Raw genomic sequence first — 24,220 nt, 5'->3', positions numbered from 1 at the left:
AGTTATCCTGTGACTTCACATATGTCTCAGTTTACTGAATTTCATAATTCCCATGATGTTCTTGAATATGTATGATTGATTAAAAGGAAAAAAAAAAAGGTCACCAAAATCAGCAGATCTCTGGAAACACAAATAAATGTTTCGTATAGGTTATGCTGACCACTTAATCCACTAAACCGACTTAAAAAACAACAAACATTTTATTAACTGACTGTTGGTTGTTTTTGCTCTGAGTCTGTCTTTGTCCTGTTTCTTGCTCCATATGCGCTGCTAAAAACACAATAAATTGGCCCAAAAATTACTGCGATGGCCAATTATGTTGCTGCTATAACACAATCTTCAAATAGTATATCGATTTTGGCACGATAATGCAAATTACATTTTAATTTTATAAAAACTGGAAGATATTTAAAATATCCAAAATAGAATAAATAAAATGGAAAAAAAAACAACAAAACATGCAACCGAAAACATCAATAAAATTCACTGTAAACAAAATTGCCTTTAAAAAGTTTCTTCAAGATTAACAAGAGCCACACTGAAATATGTTGAGAATATAGATCATATCAAAACAAAGCAAATATGCTAATATTAACAAACTGCACTTCATTAAAACATTGTGAAAGAAGCAAGAAACAGTTAAGAAGCGTATAATAAATGCGACCAACAATCAGAACAATGTAGTAACTTTCTTAACCTGTTTAACTCCATGCAGCACAATAATGCTGCTCCAAACAGACTGAACAAACAGCAGCATCCTGGACAGCACTGACATCAGAGTTACTATATTTTTCTAAAGGACTATAAGCCGCTACATTTCCCCACGCTGTGAACCATGCGGCTTGTAGCCCAGTGTGGCTTTTCTGTGGATTTTTCTTCAACCACCAGGGGGCACTATAGCAGGAAGTGAATCATTGGAAGTCAAAATTGGAAATCAAAGAAGAAAGTGCTGATTTTCATTTAGAACAGGGGTGCCCAAAGTGGGTCCTGGAGGCCCAACATCTGTATGTTTTAGTTCTCTCCCTGGTTTAACACACCTGGACCAAATGATGCCTCGTTAGAAGACCTAAGAAGAACGTTGACATGCTGAAAAGGTTGTTGGTACCACCAGGGAGAGAACTAAAACATGCAAGATATTTTAGGCCCTCGAGGACCAACTTTGGGCACCCTTGATTTAAATCAGCACTTCTCAATTCCAGTCCTCAGGCCCCCCTGCTCTGCATGTTTTAGATGTACCTCTACTCCAGAGCAGCCGATTCAAATGATTGCATGACCATCAAGTGCTGCAGAAGCCTGTTAATCACCTACAGATTCAATCCAGGTGTGTGGCAGAAGGGAATTGAGAAGCACTGATTTAAATCAAGTACAGGCTAGCAGTAGGCACGACGGAGAAGTTTCTTCAAACTCATATGATGCCGATTATAAGTTAAGGGCTATCGATCTGGCAGAACAGATCGATGCACGTAAACTCGGCGTGAACGAATCCATGGTTCGGGTTTGGAGACGCAGGGCTGCATCCTTAATTTACCCAGCAGATTTATTAGGACGCTGCCCTCTGCTGGATTCCTATGGAAAACCAAGAGCGGAGGAGACACCAGCGGCTTATAGCCTGGTGAGGCTTATAATATATCTGTACATTTCCAGTTTCTTTGAAAATATTTATAGGTGTGGCTTATAGTATGGTGCGCTCCATAGTCCGGGAAATACGGTAAGTGGGACACATTTATGATTTAAAGCGTTATTTACCTGCACTTAAAAATCTGGAACAAACTTCCAGAAAACTGTAAAACAGCTGAAACACTGACTTCCTTTAAATCTCAACTAAAAACCCACTTGTTTAGAGTTGTATTCGAAACGTAATCAATTACAAATTTATTGACGGAATCTGACTTGATGTTGTGTTTTTATTGTTGATTCTATGTTGCATTGTGTTTTTGTGTTTGATTTGATGTAAAGCACTTTGAAATGCCTTGCTGCTGAAATGTGCTATACAAATAAAGTTTGATTGATTGATTGATTGACTTAAAAGCTCATATGTTTCCAGGCTTATCAGAGAAAACTTTGACTCATGTGAGTCACAAATCAGGTGAAAAATGGGCCCCAGGTGGGACCGTCCACAGGTGACATAACGGCCCCGTGTTAATGGCCAACACAGGTTTGATGCAGGACAACTTAGTGAAAAGTGGAGCCATGAGGGTCCCAGACGTGTTGTACAATTTGAGCTTTTTTTATTTAATACCCGTTTGAAACCCAGCTAAGTCTTAACTAAGACCGACAAGCCCGGTGAGTTTTACCAATGTAGGTTATATTGGTGAAACAGACACAAGAATAACATCCAATCAGAATCCAACAAGTCCTAACATTTAAATAAATGTTGGAACATATTTTAAGACATTTGCAGCTGCAGCTAACCATTATTTTGGTTATTCTGATGATTAATCAGATCAGAAAATTGACAGATTCTTAATCCTTCTTATGCAATATTAGAAACACATTTAAGAATGCAAATGAATAAATACTTAATTTTTTTTTAAAATGAGAAAACAAGCATTTTATTGCCAAAACTGGATGCATCTGCCAAAAAATAAATAAAAATACATTTAACAGTACTTCTAAACCGAGCTGTTACTGATTGAATTAACATCAATACAGTTTAGGGCTGATATATTGATTACTTTTAGGATTAACTGATTGATAACTGGATATCAGAAGGTGCTTAAAGCTATGCTTCTTCAGGAGTTTTGGGTAAAAGTATTTATGAACAAAGTTGTTTTTTATTTATTTTAAATGTAAAATCTATTTATATATTATACAATTTTGGCTTAATTACTCCTCTAAGTTTGGTGTTCTTTCACTAATTGTCCTTTTTGAGTTTGTAATCATTACTCAATTACTAAATTAGTTTATGAATTTAAAAAAAAAATCAATTAATCACAATTAATCACTTCAGCCTTAATTGAATTTAATGAATTTTCAGATTCGGATTATGGAGTTTATATGAAATAAATGTTCCACAAACTAAGAGCTCTAAACCCATCAGGTTTACTTTTTTTACACACAAAATACCGAAAGATACTAAACCTAAAAACTAGTCACCCATAGATGACGATTGTTTTGATAATCAATTAATCGGGATTAATCAACTCTAATTAAATGTAATGTATTGTCAGATTAGTACGATTGAGCTTAAGAGATAAAAAGAAAAGAAAAATCCACAAACAATCAGGTTTATTTTTTCCCCAAACAAAATATCAAATCTAGGTGATAAGTTGCAACTCTAGTCCGTCCGTCCATCCATCCATCCATCCATCCATCCATCCATCCATCCATCCATCCATTCATTCATTCATTCATCCATCCATCCGTCCATCCATCCATCCATTTCAGGTCTCTCCTGTTTTTTATTCGTCAGACTCTTGAAATGTCACCTAACTGAAACAGCTTCCTCTGAGGAAAAGTTGCCACATGGAGATTAATTAAACTCGACTTTCCATGTCCTTCAGCGAGCCACCGGCAAACTGACAACACCGATATGTCACGACTGAGGCGCAATCATTTTCATCGCCATCATCCTTGAATATATATCACAATCCGTCCTCCGCATCACACCACACACACACACACACTGCAGATGCACTGGTATCTCTGTCCCCCCTTCCCTCACTGGGTCTCTCTCCCTTGGCCTATCACCATGACGATAGGAGCCGGTACCATGGATACAGTCACTAGGCAACGAGCAGCATCAGCAGCAGTGGGAACAGAAAGAACGGCAGCGCGTCCTGTGAAAGCTTTCGCGGAGCAACCCAAAAATAAAAAAAAAATAAAAACTTTTTTCCCTCCTGCATGCAACGGCTTACTTTGAAGACGACATATTGGTACATCAGAAGATTTATTTTATTTCACTCAGCTCTGGAATGCTATATTTAGATTGTCAAAGACTGCACGCCGTCCTTGATGAGACTAAAATGGGTTCAGTGTGTGGCCACGACAAACGAAGCTGCCAGAGTTATGTAGACAATCCAAAGAATGTACAGGAAACCCGAGACTGGAGGCACACAAATTATTATTGGAGTTCAACATTTAAGCAAATATAAATGAAAGGATTTAAGTTAAAAACATTAAGGACATGAAGACAGAACTGCATGTACCAAGGAAAGCCTTAAGCATTCACCATCACCAGTGACTCAAATGTAAAACGGCTCACAGCTAAATACAGGACACTTCTTTCTACATGCACACAATCGTAATTATTATGATCAAATGGAGACCAAGCATGTTTGGGTTTTCCTGCCATAATTTTAGTTTGTATTATGCATATGTTGTTGTTATCATGACATGCATTTTGAAAGGTTCCGAGTAGGAACTAGTATCAAGCATGTTGGTTCTGCTGGGGCACCAGAAAAAGACGCACCCCGTGGTGAACAACATTTTCATAACAACTGGAATTAACATACTGACATGATTGTGTCATAAAATGAGACTATGTGTTTGGAAAATGCATCATACGCCTCCTTTAAATGTTACATATTACCCAATAGGAGAGTTGCACTGGTAAATAATACCATTATGACCACTGACAGGTAAACTGGAGTCACATACAATGTGCTCTATAAAGGGAGATTGTTTTGTTTACCTACATTGGGCCAAACAAAAAACAATTAGAAAATTTCTATCTTGTGAATATAAGAATGCAAACCCTGAAAACAATCATCAGGATAATGGCTGATGATTACTAATACAGTTGTTTACGCTTCAATCAATAAATGCTCCGTTTATGTTTCAAAATGCAATCAAACACAATTATTATGTACTGCCTAGCAGCACAGCTGCCCCACTTAAAGTAATTGAAGTGGTGTAGTTGTGTATTTGATGAAAGGGGAATTTTATTTGTTGTTGAGGCTCCGAGTCATGGCAGTGATACATTTACAGACCAAAAAGACCAATAAATGTTATTTTTTTCATCATCGTCATAATAAATGATAAAATTACAAGCCTAGTACTCAATGACAAGACAAAATAGAGAAACCAAGTTGAGCACCCACAGGGAATGGCCCAATTTGATAGACATGGAGCTCAGAGATGTGAATGAAACTAATTCAATTTGCAATGAGATGGCACAAATGGCACGATGAGATGAGCTGTGTGCTAAAGGATGTTGCATGAAGGTCTGACGGCATGTAGACTCGTTACCACCACTTGACGGGTGGAAATTTGGGCATGCATGAGGCCAGGCAGTTCAACTGACCTGCGTCTTTTTTACACCACGGTAAGGGATGAAATGATCTGTCTATTCATTTGATAAAACAACAGGTCATTGTTATCTGTTTGTCTGTTATGGGGGGAAATTGAACAGCCACCAAAAGTCAAATCACCAACGTACTGATATCAGTTTTCCTCTATACTCTCCAAAGGAATCTAGGAATGATTCAATATCGACTTTTCAGTGTCTACTTTATCTGAAAACATCCAAAGACTCCACAACGATTTGCATAATTTCAGTTCACTTATTGATACAGAGCCAATTCTCAGCAATTTGGGCCAATCTGTTGAAACAAGGGATGCACCGATCCATTTCTTCCACTTCCGATACTGATACCGATATCTGAGGTTTGGTATTGAATGAAACAGAAAAATAGTGTTGAATTAACTTAAAATGGTTTGTTTTAAGGCATAAATGTAATAAATTACTAATTCATTTGATAACTCTGCACCTGTACAGCACTTAAATCTACTAATAGCTTCACCAGCTCGGTCAAACGTGAAATAACAACTTTAATTTGTTCAGTCAGCGTAGTTAGAAAGAAATAATACACTGAAACTGACAAAAACAACAGGTTGATTGGTCAAGCATGTAAAAATAAACCGCAAAAAAATCTGCTTTCAAATGGTTCAGAAAGTGCAATTAATTTAAATAAAATGAAAAATAAACCATAAAGTATGACCTTGCTCAGAGGACACGTGATCGAAATTATTTTACAGATATTAAAATCAGATCGGTTCATTTCAACATAAACTAGTTCTAGCAAATATGTGTAATTTTGTACTTACTCAATGGACACAAACAGGAAAACCAAAGCAAGCTGGTACTTCATCCTCAAGGGTGGTATTTTATCTTACAGCATAAAAAATATATATTTGTGAAGACAGGAAATGGAAAAAAAGCCAGAACTTTCTCACAAAGATAAGATACTGCTATATGATACATATCCACACAGATTTTCTACCTTTTCTCTGCAATATCTTATAGAATACAGGAAATTGGCCTGAACTTTAAAACAGCCCTATTTAGAAGTGTAAAGATGGCAGATATCACAAGAACAAAAAAAGTCAAATTTTCTCAGCAGAACATCATGTTCTAAAACCATAAAGCCAAAGAAATAAAATACACACAGAAATTGATAGTGCACATTATCCAGATCTGGATGTCTTAATAACTGAATGCAGGCAGCCTCAGCTGCTCTTAGTTTATATGACCACAAAAAAAGACAAATCTCACATTCAAGTGTCTGCAAATCATACAAACTAAGGCAATTAGTGGCGCTTGCATAGCCCTGCTGAGAAGGAAACAGATTAAAAGAGTCATTTTATGAGCAGCGCTTTGAATATGTTGCACTGAAGATTAGAATTAAATATTCTCTTTGAGGAAAACCGAGGCTAGTTTCACGTGAAATGTAAGCCAGAGAGGACTGGGCAACAAATTATACCATGCAATGAAACAGAAAGCATTAAGTCCAGAAAATAAATAAAAAAAATGTAATAAACCATTCAGCCAGATGGTGAACAAATAAAATCCTGTGCCATTACAAGCTTGTAACAAGTGTGACAGATTGGTTTGGCTAAAATGTGTGCTAAATAGGATAATAAGCGGTACTACCTTAGGGTAGAGGATTTAACAGGTGTGTGAGTGTGTGAGTGTGTGTGTGAGACACATACACAGAGAGAGAAAGAGACATAATGTTTGAAACCATAATTTCATGACGGCAGGACAGTTAGGTGTCAAAATGGCAAAGTATATGACACTGCATCATATATTATCATAGATAGATAACATATAATGAAGAAAAGTATCATTTTTAGAGAGCTAATATACTAAAAATGCTATTTTTTCCACCTTCTTTATCACATTGTATTTTATGAGCCAAATTAAGAAAAAACATGTTTTCTATTCCTTTTTAATATTTTATAATGGATTCAAATCCAGAATTAAACTTGCAGTAGGATTTTTTTTTTTTTTTTTTTTAACGTACAATCATGGTGAAACATTGGCAAAACGATAATCTGTTTCACTAATCGGATGATGCATTCAGGGATCCCCGTTAACGGACTGAATGAGAAATACTGCAGCAGGTTTGTGTCACGCTGTTGGTGCCTTACGTGGTAACGCGGAGTAGTTATCCATCTGGCAGGATGCTGCTGGTGAATCCGGTTCTTAGGAAAATCTCTTTATTTATTGGTCCCTGTGGATTCTGCAGCACCGAACGGGGATCAGTCGAACCGGTCCGAAACCGGGACAGAGAACGGATGAGACGAGCGCATCTGGTCCCACGCTCATTTTTAGGAAGATTTAAATCCACTTCAGCAGCTTTCACACAAAGACAGCGCGGTGCCTCCAGTTAGTTACTAGATGTCCTCGGTCCAAAAGAGCAGCAGAAGAAGAAGAAGAACAAGAAGAACAAGAAGAAGAAGAAGAAAGATGCGGGCACACCCCGCAGAAAGAGAGAGACCTGCGGCGTGAGGATGTGAATGATCGGACCTGCGACCGACGGAAAGCAGTGGCGTTTTCTCCGCTGCAGGAATCAAAAATCAGACCCAACACGTTCAGCAGAAGCGTCTCCTCCCATCTGTCCTCCGTGGAGAGAGGAGAAGGAGAAGAGAGCGAGGCATTGCGAAGAGATGGCTGAAGATGGAACCAGGACTCGCGAGTACGCGCGTTTTGCGCTTGCGCACAAGTTTGTGCTCTTTAATTGTTCGCTGGTTTTGACTTTACGCGAGAGACACAAAGGAACAAAAAGAGAGAAAGTAGCTGGTCACAATACGGGCAGGTGTAAGAATTATGAGTATAAGTTTAACCAAAAGGCAGTTGCCATGTTATTTTTGTTTTGTTTTTGCTTGAGAAGCTTACCATTTTTATTTATTTGGTTGTTTTAAACTGATGAAATTAGGGCAGATTTAAACCTGCCGCATATGTTCCAAAATATTATTTTTATCCACAGAAGAGGATTAGAGCCTCTGTTACATTTTTTAGCTTATTTTTCTTTTGCTGTAACAGACCATTTATTATATGTATTTGAATGTATTGTTGACCCTTTTATGTTAAGAAAATAGTACAGGAGAAAATGTACACATTGTTTTATTTGACCAATTTATGTGTATATTTATTCAACTTTTGTTTTTCGCTTTATTTATTCTACTTTGAAGATTGTAAGACCTTAACATCAATGTCTGTGGATATTCTTTATTTTTATTATAATATTGTGATATTTGTCATTGAAGATTCACTATGTATGTTAATGCTATTTGTTTGAAATAAAGTTAAAAAAAAAGATTAGAAAAAAAAATCGATTTTTTGCCCCTCAAAATTCTGACTTTTGATCTCAGAAAGTAAGTCAAAATTCAGTTTTTTTCTTAATTAAATGCAAATTACTTCCTTGAATATATTGTTTTTTGTTCAATGAATCATCCTTTTGTGAGGGTGTATACTTAATTTAATTGAAAATAAATGAGTTGACGGTTATTAATCGATTCATCACAGATTCATCCATTTAATCATTTCAGCCCTATTTCAATTAAAAGGAGTTGAATGCTACAGCTTTGTAGAAACTTTTTAATTAAATGTCAATTTCCTTTACAGATATGCACTATTTTGTGTTTTTGTTGTCAATGACAATCCCAACAAAATACATTATTTTTACAGAGGGAAACTAAAAGTTTCCCTGTGTAGTAGCAGTTTCAAAAGGAGATCTTAAAACCTTAAAAAAATTGTTTTAATTCATGTGTAATTATATATTGTAAAGCTTTCAGCGTTAAAATTGATGTAAAAAATAGACATTCGAACATGGGTGCACTCCAGATTCAGAGGCGGTTGGTTAAACTATAAGGAAACAGGCTTTTCAGTTAGGTTGTGTGGGCAGCTGCAACTGGTGGAGCTGCCAGTCGGGTACTGGCACACCATTGGTTTCCACTAAAGCATAGCCTCCAGGTACTTCTGTTATCTTAATTTTGTCCCTGTTAAAGCACAATACAAAATCCGTGCAGCACCCCTCCAGTTTATAGCTTCCACAGATCAGCGTATCCAATAAGATCTTAGAAATTCAGAAATATATTAAAGATTAATCCTTTCCCCCCACCCCCAGTTATGTCATTATAGCGTTTATTTGTTTGCTTAAACAAATAAAGGCTCTATGACACGTCAAGTCCAGCTGGTTGACTTCACAAAAGACAAAGTCAATTTCTCTGTATTTATTCAAACAAGAGAGAAAATCTACTTATATTGTATACATTAAATGAAATACAGTAAATAACCCTAAAACTACAGAGCAGTGGTTCAGCTAACAGCAGTTTTAAAATTGCACACAGCTAAAATGCACAACATGAATTAGTTAAAAATATACAAAAACATGGCAAACTACACTGTAAACGCTGCATGTAGCTAGAATTGTCTAAAATACATGTTAAAATATAGTACTTGCAAAGAAAACACGGAGCTGACCCAGAGTTACAGAAGGACAAGAGAAAAAGGGGCGGAGCTGACAGTCACTGGTTGCTACGGTAACCACCAACTGCCAGAACAAAATGTAACGTTTCTTACTGGTTTCTCAATTTGTGAGTGCATGTTGTTTTGTGGTTTCTTATTTTTGTGTTTTTAAAGCACTAAAGAACTGCTATACAAATAAACTTTGATTTATTGGTTAATAACATAACTTGTATACCAATAAATGTTGGGAGACATAAGCTTTTGACTAAACAAAATTATTTTAAGAGTAAATTAACCAATTTTTGACAAACTTCAGGTCTATGATATTATGAAAATAAAATCCAATTTCATATAGAAAAAGAAAAAAAAAAGATAACAGCAATGGTAAAATATTAAAACAACAATTTTCTCCATATCCTTCCACGACCAAAACAGAACCAAGGGTTTGGCACTGAGGTAGCGAAATAAATATGAAACTACCTTCATAACACAATACCAAACAGTTTTATACAAGTTTTTAAAATTAAAATACATATTTAAGAAATGTATTTTTGTTTGCATTTATGTAAAAATACTACTACATAAAACTACTTTATATAGGTGTTTAAATCAAGTTGCTTTTTTCTGATAAAGAAAGAAAATAAAAGGTGCGCCTTTTTATTCAGGCAGTAAATGTGACTAATAAAGAGCTACTGGAGCAGAAAACACTGAATACAACCCAGTGGTAATAATTTAGTATTATAATAATTGATAAAAGCAGAACGCGCTCAGGGAAAAGTGATTTGTGTGGATTTTTTGGGGTAAAATTTGAAATGTAATTCTGCAGTTTTCAGGAGCTGCACTTGCTACGTGCTAAGCTAACCCCTGACTCTGCAGCTCTGCCTCTTTCTACTGTAACAGTGACACATTATCCTTCTTTGTGCCAGTTGGCGTTGCCTGGTTGAAGCTCCAGTTAGGCCCAGATGGCAGCACTGGGATTCTCCCAGATTGACTGAGTTTGACCACAGACTGCGAGTAAACAGGAAGCTGGCCGGCCTGTCACTGCGAGTCATCTTTCTCTCTCTGTCTCCAGGCCTCGCTACATGTCTCTTCACTTGGACGTTTATCAGATTAACTTGAACATAATCACTTCCAGGGTTGAAATGTCCCTCAGATTAATCCAAAATGGTTCATTATTGTGGAGGTTTGTTCTGGTTTGCTCCAGCAGCGAGGCTTGTAAAAGATCAGTTTCAACTTGTTATCTGTCCAATGTGGTTTGATATGATTGTATGCATTATAACAGTTATAAATACATAATTTATAGTTACATTTATAAAAAATTATAAATACATATAGTTGTATGTATTTGTATGCATTTACTAATTCATTTGTTCTTATGTGACGTCACATTTAAGTGAACTTTATAACTGACGGCCATCTTGGCAAGCAGCTTCTATGGAGTTGCCATGACAACAATAAAACCACAAGCTTACAACTGGATCTTGGTTCAATACAACTATTACTGCATTACCATTTTTGAGTACTCTACCCGTCTCTGTGTAATACTAAGATAAATATCAGTGATATTTACTGTAACACTGTCAGCTGAACTAGCAAAATTAGTTTAGCTTATGCAGCGTTTGTATTTCTACAAAATAATGGAATGTGTTGTTTTATGTATCCCTTTCGTTGAATACTGAAATAAAATAAATATTTTGCAAAAATACTAAAGCTGGCAATTTCTATGCTTTAAATCTGCTTTTAATCAACTCTTCCCTGTATTTTCATATTCAGACTGGCTATAATGTGTATTTATGTCTCACATTTGTGACACCAAAAGTATATTTTCTATTGTACTTGCACTATAAAACAGATGAATGATGAAAATTTTCTAAGAATATTTTATGTGAAATTACTGTCATATATTGTTCTTCACTAAATACAAGTTTCAAACAAAATAGATAAAAACTTTATAACTTTTCATTATGGAAGAGTATTTATTCGTCTTGAAAGTTTTCACATTTAGTCACATTCCAACCTAATTTCAGTGCATATTATTAATATTTTATGTCACGGACTATCAGAAAGTAAAACATTTTGTGATGCTAAAATGTAAAAGAATCTAATAAATACACAAACATTTCGGGGTAAAATGTAAAAAGAAGAAAAGTTGAAGAGACTATATTTGTGTTGCACTATTCTTTTATTATATTAACTGTAACTTTTTAAAGTTATTCTTTTATGTTATCTGTCTCCAATCTGACAAGCTGTCTGTTAGAAAAATGTAAATTCACTTTGACCACATTCTCAGTGATGTTCAATAGATTAAACCCGATGACGGTTTCTACAGGACCAGAGTTTTAAATGGAAGGAAATTTCCATGTTTAATTAAGACGCTACAAAATAAAAGTTTGGTGCCAGAACGTGAGTAGTTGCTTTATTTGTTTATATCATTGCCTGACAGGTGAATTATTGCCCTTAAATCAAATTCAGTCAGCAAATCTGGAACAAATCGCTGCATAAGACTGTTTGTATTTTCCTTCTTGTTATGCTGACCAGAGAGCTGCAAACTAAACTGCCCTTTTATGGGATAAATAAAAGTTATTTTAAAGCATTTAAAGAGGATTTTCAGTAATTCAAACTTGCTTGAAAGGTTTTCAGAAGCCTTTTAAAAAGAAACAGAGAACAGGCTACAGAATATTTCTCACTTTACTCAATTTGTAACACATTGTTGAGCTGAATCCCTTTATAAGGGCCAAGATTTGCCCACAAATCCTATTTCTGTCTGTTTGGATTCAGCTGATTTTTCCCACCTATTTTAGGCAGATCAGGTTTAGAGAGAGCTGAGCTGAAGGCTGTGCATTTCTGGAGAGTATAACTATTTCAGGCACCAAACTGCAACTTCCTCCATATGTTATATTCTTTTGTTTCCAAACGGTTTCTGAATAGCCTACCATTTTGCTCAGATTTTCACTAAGGCTATAAATAGGAAAAAGACATAACGTGTAGCTTAAAAGCGTCATGTCATGAGTTTCACATTGTGGAAATGTGTCAGTTGGATCACTCTGGGTTACATCTATGACTCCAGATTTGGATGCGTTAAAGCCGCTTGGCAGAGTTTTCTGTAAAATCAGCCAAACTCACTTTAGATATACAAATTTTCAGCCTTATAAATGTTATGTTTCTGATTGCTTTTTATGTTATTTTAGCTCTGTTGCCTTGCAGCAAGAAGGTCGTGGGTTCGATTCCCGGCCCGGGGTCTTTCTGCATGGAGTTTGCATGTTCTCCCTGTGCATGGTGGGTTCTCTCCGGGTTCTCCGGCTTCCTCCCACAGTCCAAAAACATGACTGTCAGGTTAATTGGTCTCTCTAAATTCTCCCTAGGTGTGAGTGTGTGTGTGTGAATGGTTGCTTGTCTCTGTGTTGCCCTGTGACAGACTGGCGACCTGTCCAGGGTGACCCCGCCTCTCGCCCGGACCGTTAGCTGGAGAGGCACCAGAACCTCCTGACCCCATTAGGGACAAGTGTGTTAGAAAATGGATGGATGGACTTAAATGAGGTAAAATGTAGTCCTCCCAAAACAAGTGCAACTTATTAAAACTCTCTTGAGTTTGCGTCCACTCGGTCGGTTATGTGTGGTATTTTAACAAACTACCTAACATAGGATGAGATTTATAAAATAAGGAAAACCTAAAAAACAAACCTAAACCTTTGGTTTGGTCATGGCCCAATCAGATTTGGTTGAAAAAACGATCACAGTACAAACTCCATATTTAACTTCATATTAAATAAATCAATATCAATAATTGTTGATTTTTTTTTTCTCATATCTAAAATACTACCTAACTGGTAATATATTCCTGTTTTTATCCAGTTTTCTTTCCATGCTGTTTTGAGGATTGGTGGCAGAACCTTAAACTGCTGCTGGGCAAGTCACTCCACAGGTTGTTGCTAGGTAACCAAAGAATGAGTGAGTTGCTAGGTAACCAAAGAAATTCCGCCAACCTTGCTTAGCTAGCTGTATGAGGTTGAGCAGCTAAAGCCTTTCCTGTGCCTACATCTGGATCAGAGTTCAGTGACATTAATAAATTGTACAACCCTACATAATATCACATTATTTATTTATTTATTTTTTATCTCAAGGCAAGTACAACACTAGTTTAGCTGAGTTTAGTACAGATTTTTTTTCTGTTAAGATAATGCATATTAAAATGTATTTAAAAATACAAGAAAGAAAAAACAAATGAAAAACAAATCATTTTAATTTAACTTTGTCCCATTCAGTCAGACTCAGGAGAACACAAACTTCTAATAATTAGTAAAAAGTTTTCTATTTAAAAAACCAGAAGGATATTCAGAATCCACTTCAGGAAGTCAGATCTGTGGGCACCTGTATCATAATTGTTGGGGTGAATTATCATTACAACTCGATTCACATTCAGCTTAGGGAAATAAGAGGATCTTTAAATCAGCTACACACGCACACACACACGCACACACACACACACACACACACACACACGCACACACACACACGCACACACACACACACATGCCCACACACACACACCATTGATTCCCAGAGAGACAATAAGAGTATGAGATGAGACCCTGCAGGTAGCAGAATGTCATGCTGAGAGTTGACAGCTTGCCGCAAAGCCAAGAAAAAGAGTTGTGTCATTAAATCACTGAAGCTTTAACAGTTGCTTTGTGTTGAAATCATCCCTAAGTTAATGTTGCCAAGCAACAAATACAGTCTCAGGGAGTGAGAGGACCTGCAGCCAAAAATCGCTTGGCAGCTAAATTCTGCAAAAAAGGAACTGGAGGATCAGAAGCTTTGAAGGAGATTTTGGAAATTCTAAAAAATAAAATGAAGGTCAGATTCCAGCCAGTTAGAGGACCGGATGTGCAGAAAAGAAGACGGTTTGCATTTTATAAGACTGACATGGCAAGTATGTTCTCTGATTTTTGTTAATTTTCACATCCACCTTCACAAATGTGTGCAAAACTGCCATTACTGTTGAAAAACAATAGTTGCCGTGTTTCTTTTCTTGTGTTAAAATAACGTGAATAGGTTTGTTCACATGGTAAGTCTTTAAAAACATGCTGCGCCGTGTTTCTCCAACTACTTGCTGTCTTCTTCTTCTTCATGGTTTATGCCAGTGGCAACATGTGGTTGTTGGTCATGTGACTCGAGTGACACAAAAAAGTGTTTTCACTGTAGTTTTGCTAAATAAACCAATTTTAATACAACCAAAAAAAACCCCACTGAAACGCTCTGAGTTTCACGCCAGACTGATAGACGTCCCTGATTTGTTTCTCGTTTATTCAGAAAGTCCTTGATGAGTTTTTAACCGCGATTATCCAGAGTCGAAGCCGCCTATTGAGTCCGTTTGCAGAAACACCAGTTGGGACAAACAGGGTGACAGCAGTGACTAGAAAATTGTAAATAAATTCAGAGCCAGACATTTGCAAATAAATGCCAGTCCTCTGGGTTTTCATGAATAATAACAATAAAAATTATTCCTAAATTCCCATTTTGTTGGCATCTCAACAAAGTTAAGTTTTCTTTATGACGCCTCATCATTCAATAAATAATACAGACAGTTAGAGTTTTTTTTTTTTTTATCTACGGTGAAACATGGATTTCAGGTAGGGAATCTCCACTTTAGTGCTCTGTCAACTAATTAGAAATACATATAACGTATTATGCCTGTTGTAGTCTTTAAATAATTCAGCCTTATCATGCAGACAGTTTAAAAGTCCAGTACATTCATTCCAAATTGATCCTAGTTATCAAAAAAAAACCCAGTCAAGTTCAGTTTATTAATTCAGTTGGTTAAAAGGCTTTCTACCCAAGGAAACCAGGCAGATTGCATGGACTAACTTACGTTCCCCCCTCCTGGATGAACATGTAGCAACAGCGGACTGTCGCTACACGCTGAGCATTGGCTGAGCTTTTGCTGCTCTCCTATCCACAGAGCACGGGTATTCTGCAATAATGTTTAAAATAAAATGGGGAAAAGACCCTGCAAAATTTAAATATCGACGCTAAACTATGTGCTGAAAGTGATCACTTCTACAAATTGCAATATTTTCAGAGGATCAACCTCTGACACACATAATAACAGCATAGTTCTGGGTTTGTCATTTCTCTTTTCCCCATAATGTTTTCATACTTCATTGTGTCTCATTTGGCACTTCATGAATGGAGGTTGCTAGGCAACTAGGGTGCAGTAAAGCACGGCAACATGAGTTTTGTATTTAGGCTTATTAGGAATTGAAACAATAGCCCTGGGTACTGTAGAACAGCACTTAGCACATTACAAAAGAGCATAGCAGTAGAGTAGTGTGATTTATATACATATATATATATATATATATATTTATTTTTTACAAGAAGAAAACAATCAACCAAGGAGAAAACTGTGCAAAGAAAATGTGAAATTACAGTATCTTTATGGAACTGTTTGCAGTGTAATCACATGCTAATCTTTGGTTTTATTTCTAGATAAAATGGATGTTATCTCTGCAAAAACTTCTGAAAAAAAAATCTAAATCTAGTAAATTTTGTCTTGTATTGCTTTACTTTTAATCTTTTCTTACCATGGCTTTTTTCTCGGCCGTTTATTCCATCGACTGTTTTAATACTGTTAAAATACACTCAATAATCATTTGTGTTATTGGAGTCCGATTAGCTGCAACACCATTGGTGTAAACTGATCTTGTAAAAATAAATAAATAAAAATCATTGTGAAAGGAAAAATTATTTAAATTAATATTAAATATTTTTTAACTACACATGGAATGGGAAAAATGATTGATAACCTTTGCAAAACTTCTTAATAAACCTTAAAGTTACTAAAGTAAGAGTAGGACAGTATTTGGGTAAAACGTTTATTCAAGTACTGAGTAACTGATCAAATTATCAATCATTTAATATTTAAAAATTGCATAGTCAGATGGACCAAAAGATTAAGTTACATTTTGGCATTGTATGTACCAAAATGACAATAATTCATATAAGTGACAAAAAATAGTCAAAATATTTTATCCAAAGCAGGTTTTTTTAAATAAAAGACTTATGAAACTTTAATTAAAAGCTGCAGATGTGTGTCAGATATGTTACTTAAAAACAAAATACAAACAAAATATGGCGTTTGTCCCATATATTGTTGTCTTTCATAGCTTAAAATTGGGATTTTAAACAGCAGATTGTGAAGAATTACCAGGCTATTGACGTTAAATCAAAAACATATTGAATGCATAATTATTTTGGTTCAATCCAGCAACAACAATGATTATTGGTGTAATGTAAAGGAATAGTTGTTGAATGACATAACATACAATCATGCCCTAACTGTAGCATTAGCATTTATACGATGGTAAAACACAAACAGAGCATAAAACACAAAGCTTTTAAAGATTTTACAAACTTCCAAAACATGCAATAATTCTGCTGCATAATCCTCTGAGACGTAAGGATTTGTCACTCAAATGAGTAAAAATACTCGACACTATGAAACCTTGCTGTGACAAATGATGCTTTTAGTCTCCGCTTGCAGAAAACCCTTCGCAAGTGGAACCGGGTTTCCCCAGTGCCGCTCTTTGCCACAGAATCATCTGTTTATTACCGTCTGAAACAGAGAAGCTGTGGACAGACTCCTGGTGGATTCCAGGTAATGACAGTGAAAAGGTCAAAGGTCGGACATTTTCATCGCAATGCCACATTATTAAATGTTCTTGCATTTTGCTTAAACCTTCAGGTGCCGTGAATGAAGGCTGTGTGGACCAGTTGCAGCGTGACGTCACGTCATACTGGTGGACAAACAGCTGATGACCGGCATTGGGTTCAGCTGTCAAGTTATTAATATAACATGTTCAAAAATGAATGGCTGCATAAGACAACAGGAAGTGGCAGGAGGATGATTAATGACTCATCACATTAAAGGTATGTGTGGCTTTAATTGTGTTTCTCATTTAATGAGGACATTAAATAACAAAAAGTGGAATCATGTCTCAATTTTTCTTCCACTTCACCAGTCTGTTATGTGCAGAACATTATGTACAGAATGAGCATTTTATTTGAAGAAATAAAATGCATTTTAAGCACTTAATTGGTTAAAATGCTAATAAAACAAACGATCTCCACCTGAACAGAAACAACAATGAAGTTATTGTCTTTGGACCTAAAGAGGAACAATTCAGAGCCACCGCAAATCTGCAGTTATTACAGCTAAAAACCAGCAATCAGGCCCGAAATCTGGGAGTAGTGATGGACTCTGACCTGAACAGTCAGAGCCACATAAAGACAGTTACAAAGTCGGCCTTCTATCACCTGAAAAACATTTTCATGTCTCAGCAAGATGTAGAGAAACTCGTTCATGCATTTATCTTTAGTCGCACTGATTACTGCAACAGTGTCTTCACAGGTCTGACTAAAAGTTGCAACTAATCCAGAACATTGCTGCTCAGGTTCTGACTAAAACCAGGAGGACAGAGCACATCACCCAGTTCCACAGTCCCTACACTGAGAGAAAAGACTTTAAAAACTGGAACAAACTTCCAGAAAACTGAAAAACAGCTGAAACACTGAGTTCCTTTAAATCTAGACTAAAAACTCACCTGGTGTTACGGTCACTGACCTCTAGGGGCTCTCTTTATGAGAGAGCTTCTTCTTTGTGTTTCAGTTCCACCTGGCTGCCACAGGTGAAATCTGTTGGAGCTCGTCAGCCACCCCATAAAGAGCTCCAAACCTGAGATGTCAGATCCCTTTTTCCCTGGGCCTTGATCTGGTGTGATCATGTCTGTGAACTGACTGTGTTGAGACTTTGGATAATTTTGCTGTGAGCATTTGTGTGAAGCTTAAAGTGGTTATAATTTTGTTTTTCTTCACAGTGGAAGCTGGTAGGGGTTCTCTGCCATTTTGTTTAACTATTTTTCTCCTGTTTCTTGGTTAGTCAGGGAGTTCAGGTTTTGTACTTTGTTTTCAGTTCTCTTCTAGAAAGTGTTTTTATTTTATAATTAAAAGGGGGATGTTTTGTTTGTTGTTTTGGCCTTGGAGACCCTGAAGCTAAAAGCTTCCCTGTGCGTGTTTATTGTGACTTAGATTTTATGTTGAACTGTCAATTAAACTATCTTTTTCTACTGAAGCCAACTGCTCCAGATATTTTATTTTGTGTTACATCCAGTGCCAGTATTTACCCTTGGTGGTCTTGGGGGGGGTTGTAACATAAGTGGGGGCTCGTCCGGGATTATTTTTGAAAATGGCACAGTTTAATTTGGAGGAGTTTTTAGGTAATCCTACCGTACAGCAGTTGGATGTTTGTAGAAAAGATGATTTATTTGAAATTGCTTCATATTTTGGTATCAATGTTTCAAAGTCTTTGCTCAAACGTGAACTAAAATCTCTTATTATTAGTAGCTTGGTTGAAAAAGGAGTTCTATCCGTGGAAATGGATAAAGAGGACACCACCTGTTCTGAATCTGCTGATCAGCCTGAGGTCTATGCTGAGGAGGGAGTGAAGACACCACCTTTTGCTGCCAAACCAGAGGGGGAAAAACCACCAGCATCTCTCCCACGGTTTGAGCCTTTCTCTGTTGAGTCCTCAAATCCTAGTGTTGAGGCACGTCTAAAGGTACGTCTAGTTCGTCTAGAACTTGAAGCTAAAGAAAGGGAACGGAAGGATGAATTTGAGTTCCAGCTTAAATGCAGAAGACTTGAAGCTGAAACTGCCATCAAAATGCGTCAGTTGGAGCTACAGTCTCATAAATTGACTGCTGTTACTTCAGATTCTGGTGAAGAAGAAGACGACAACATCAGTATTCCCTCAAATAAACCTTCCTCTTCTCCAGCACCTTTTACGTTTGACATCAGCAAAAATATTGCCCTGGTCCCACCATTCCGGGAGACGGAGGTGGAGGCATATTTTAATGCATTTGAACGTATTGCTGTTGCCCTTCACTGGCCCACAGATGTCTGGTCCCTTTTGTTGCAGTGCAAACTTACTGGTAAGGCACAGGAAGTATGTGCAGCACTCACCATTGAAGACAGTCTTGTGTATGACAAAGTTAAAGCTGCCATACTCAGGGCATATGAACTGGTGCCTGAGGCATACAGGCAGCGGTTTAGAGCCTTAAGAAAATCCTCTGCACAAACATTTGTTGAGTTTGCAAGAGAAAAAGGAATGTTATTTGACAGATGGTGCCAGGCAACTAAAACTTCTGATTTTACTTCATTACGTGAGTTGATATTATTGGAGGAGTACAAAAACTGCCTTCCAGATCGTACAGTTTTGTACTTGAATGAGCAGAAAGCATCCACCTTACAAGAGGCAGCTGTACTGGCTGAAGAATTTGCCCTTACTCACAAAAATGTTTTCGTGGGTAAATCTGACCAACCTTCACGTGACAAAACATGGAAAGATGTGCCACAATCTCAAGTTAAGAACACTCCAATTTCAAAAGTGGAGAGACAATGTTTTTATTGTCATAAAATGGGGCATATTGTTTCTGACTGTTTGGCCCTAAAACGTAAACAAGCACCCCAATCACCAAAACCAGCTAAAGGGGTTGGCTTAGTCAAGACTCAGAGATTTTCCCCACCACTCTCTGACATGAGTGAACCTGATGACTGTTTTAAGCCCTTCATTTTTGATGGTCTTGTCTCCCTAACAGGACGTCCTGAGGATGAGAAATCAGTGAGGATACTGAGGGACACCGGTGGTTCCCAGTCGTTCATCCTGTCCAGTTTTTTGCCATTTAATGCTGATACCTCCTGTAATGCAAATACAATAGTGCAAGGAATTGGAATGGCATATGTACCGGCACCTTTACATCATGTTCACCTAAAGTCCAAGTTGGCCTCTGGATTCTTCAAAGTTGCGGTGAGAGACTCATTCCCTGTTCAGGGGGTTGAATTTATAATGGGTAATGATCTTGCTGGAGGCAAGGTACTTCCTATTCCTGAGGTGGTGGATAATCCCAGTTGCATGATGGGTAAAGATGAAATGTTGGAGTCCCATCCTGATGTGTTTGCTGTCAGTGCTCTTACCAGGTCCCAAGCTTGCAAGCTGAAAGAAGTGAACTTGAATGATTCGGTTCTTGGCTCTGCCTTGATGGAGGACAAGCTGCCAGCAGACGACCTTTCAGAATCAGCACCCCTAAAGGAGGATGTCACTCAAAAGTCTGAGGTTTTTCTCCCGCTATCACTGTCACATGAGAGTTTGAGCCAAGCTCAGAAAAGTGATGAGACGCTCTCTAAATGTTTTAAAAGTGTGAGTGATTCAATAAATGACAAAACCCACAGGTTTTATGTTGAGAATGGATTACTCATGAGAAAATGGATCTCAAGGCCTGCCTTGCATCAGAAGGGTATTGAGGAGGATTGGGGAATAGTACATCAAATTGTAATTCCTCAAGGTTATCGTGAACAAATACTGCAGCTGGCACATGACCACTCATGGTCAGGTCATTTGGGAATCACTAAAACCCATGACCGCATCTTGCAGCATTTCTTTTGGCCAGGCCTGAAAAAGGATGTTGCCAGGTTCTGTAGAACATGTAGCGTTTGCCAAATAGTGGGTAAACCTAATCAGAGGGTACCACCTGTCCCTCTTAAGCCCATTCCTGCAGTTGGTGAGCCTTTTGAGCGTGTTCTGGTGGACTGTGTGGGTCCTCTGCCCAGAACAAAAGCTGGTAATCAATTTCTCCTGACTGTCATGTGTGTTGCCACCCGTTTCCCTGAAGCCATTCCACTAAGGAAAATCACCGCACCCACCATAACTAAAGCTCTTCTAAAGTTTTTTGCTACTTTTGGTCTGCCTAGAGTTATTCAAACTGATCAAGGCAGCAATTTTCAGTCCAAAATCTTCAAGCAGACACTACAGTCTTTTGGCATTAAACACATTCCCTCCAGTCCTTACCATCCTCAGTCACAAGGCGCTCTAGAAAGATGGCATCAGACTGTCAAGGCCATGATGCGCAAATATTGTCATGAGACAAACAAAAACTGGGATGAAGGACTTCCTTTTCTGCTGTTTGCAGCCCGAGAAGCTAAACAGGAGTCACTTGGTTTCAGCCCTGCTGAACTGGTTTTTGGGCATGGTGTAAGAGGACCACTGAAGGTTCTGAAGGAACAGCTCCTGTCAGCTGACACCCAGCCACAATCTAACGTCCTTGAGTTTGTCACACAATGTCGGGAACGTCTATACCATGCTTGCTCAATAGCAAGAAAGTCTTTGTCTGCTGCCCAAGGGAAAATGAAATGGCTATATGACAAAAAGACTGTACAGCGGTCATTCGAACCAGGTGATAAAGTGCTTATGCTGGTGCCCACACCAGGCCCATCTCTTTCAGCCCAATTTGCAGGCCCATATGTGGTGAAAAGCAGAGTCAATGACACAGACTACATTGTTCATACTCCTGATAGGAGGCGCCAAACGCGTCTGTGTCATGTCAATATGTTGAAGCTGTTTCATTCCAGAGAAAATGACCGTGAGGACTCTCCAAAACCTACATCAATTTCTCTTGTGTCTGGAGATACTCCTCAGGATGGTTTGAAAAAGTGTGATGAAGGCCACTGTGGTAGGCTTTCAAACTCTGTTATTCTTGATTCTTTGGATGCATATCTGTCCTATCTTCCCAGTGCTGAGAAGGAGGATGTGACAGGACTGATCCAGCTGTACCCTGCGCTTTTTGGAGATGTGCCCTCTAGGACCTCGGTACTGGAGCATGACATTGACGTGGGCGATGCGTCCCCCATCAAACAACATCCATATCGTTGTCCCCCAGTCAAGAGGGAAATGATGAAGACAGAGGTTCAGTATTTACTGGAAAATGGTTTGGCTATACAGAGTCGTAGCTCCGACGATTCTTGGGTTTGGTTGGCTACTACAGATGTTTTTGCAGGAACTTCTCCATGGTGGTGGCTCCTCTGACAAATTTGTGTAGTCCGAAGGTACAATTCATGTGGACTACTGAATGTCAACATGCATTTGACTGTGCAAAGTCCTTTCTATGCAGCGCTCCTGTATTGGCGGCTCCAGATTTCAACAAGACCTTCAAGCTGGAGGTAGATGCAAGCGCCACTGGAGCTGGAGCAGTGTTGCTCCAAGATAGCACAGATGACATCAGTCACCCAGTTTCCTACTACTCAGCTAAGTTCAAGCCTCATCAATTAAACTATTCTACAATTGAGAAGGAAACATTAGCCATGCTACTGGCTTTGCAGCATTTTGAAGTTTATGTGTTTTCAACAAGTCCTGTTATCGTCTATACAGACCATAACCCATTAGTCTTTCTAAACCGTATGTACAACCACAACCAGCGGTTAATGCGATGGGCTTTACTGGCCCAAGAATATAATTTGGACATCAGGCATAAGAAAGGGGCTGAAAATGTGATAGCTGATGTACTTTCCAGGATATAATGTTGCTTACCTCACTGTAGTACAACTGATGATGAAATATTCTTATTTCATGAAGGATTTTATGGGGGAGGGTGTTACGGTCACTGACCTCTAGGGGCTCTCTTTATGAGAGAGCTTCTTCTTTGTGTTTCAGTTCCACCTGGCTGCCACAGGTGAAATCTGTTGGAGCTCGTCAGCCACCCCATAAAGAGCTCCAAACCTGAGATGTCAGATCCCTTTTTCCCTGGGCCTTGATCTGGTGTGATCATGTCTGTGAACTGACTGTGTTGAGACTTTGGATAATTTTGCTGTGAGCATTTGTGTGAAGCTTAAAGTGGTTATAATTTTGTTTTTCTTCACAGTGGAAGCTGGTAGGGGTTCTCTGCCATTTTGTTTAACTATTTTTCTCCTGTTTCTTGGTTAGTCAGGGAGTTCAGGTTTTGTACTTTGTTTTCAGTTCTCTTCTAGAAAGTGTTTTTATTTTATAATTAAAAGGGGGATGTTTTGTTTGTTGTTTTGGCCTTGGAGACCCTGAAGCTAAAAGCTTCCCTGTGCGTGTTTATTGTGACTTAGATTTTATGTTGAACTGTCAATTAAACTATCTTTTTCTACTGAAGCCAACTGCTCCAGATATTTTATTTTGTGTTACATCCAGTGCCAGTATTTACCCTTGGTGGTCTTGGGGGGGGTTGTAACACCTGGTTAGAGTTACTTTTGAAACATAATGAATGAAACATTTTGATTTGTAACGACTGGAAAATGCAATGTTTTAACTGTTGACTGTTCTGACTTTGTATTTTTGTGTTTTTATGACGTAAAGCACTTTGAAATGTTTTGTTGCTATACAAATAAAATTTGATTGATTCAGTTTGGAAGTAAAATGTCAAAAAGTTCAAGGTGTATAAATACTTTTTTCCTTCCCAGAGCACTAAAGTCTAAAGTATTTTCCCTTTCTGCTGGTTTAGTTTAGCTTCTGTCCATTCTGTTGATGTATTTTTAATATTTAGATTTTAAAAAATCACCTAATGCTGTGGAAACAAAGTTACCTTCATGGGAGGATTTTTGGTTTTCTTTCTCCTCCTCACATTTTATCTCACACTCTGCCTCTCTGTGCCTCCTCTCTCCTTCTGACTTGCGTCA

At 37.8% G+C, this 24,220-nt stretch overlaps 1 protein-coding gene across 19 annotated transcripts in view; it reads right to left on the bottom strand.

The window, feature by feature from the left end:
- The window catches only part of lrrc7 (leucine rich repeat containing 7), a 178,276-nt gene that overhangs the window by 103,155 nt on the left and 50,901 nt on the right, over positions 1–24,220 (bottom strand). For 10 of the 19 annotated variants that reach the window (XM_044130273.1, XM_044130272.1, XM_044130275.1 and 7 more), the window contains exon 1: positions 7,375–9,577. The exons of 1 other annotated variant lie outside the window; for it this stretch is intronic. In XM_044130273.1, the coding sequence (XP_043986208.1) occupies positions 7,375–7,399 (25 nt within the window). In that variant the 5' untranslated portion in view covers positions 7,400–9,577. Of the gene's footprint in view, positions 1–7,374; positions 9,578–24,220 lie in introns of those variants that run through there. 8 more of the 19 variants (XM_044130265.1, XM_044130278.1, XM_044130282.1 and 5 more) reach the window with 1 other exon arrangement.

This window comes from Gambusia affinis, linkage group LG10, assembly GCF_019740435.1.
Source record: "Gambusia affinis linkage group LG10, SWU_Gaff_1.0, whole genome shotgun sequence".
Lineage (NCBI taxonomy): Eukaryota > Metazoa > Chordata > Actinopteri > Cyprinodontiformes > Poeciliidae > Gambusia > Gambusia affinis.
Note: the sequence above shows the minus strand (reverse complement) of the source record. Positions and strands in the feature narration are given on the sequence as shown.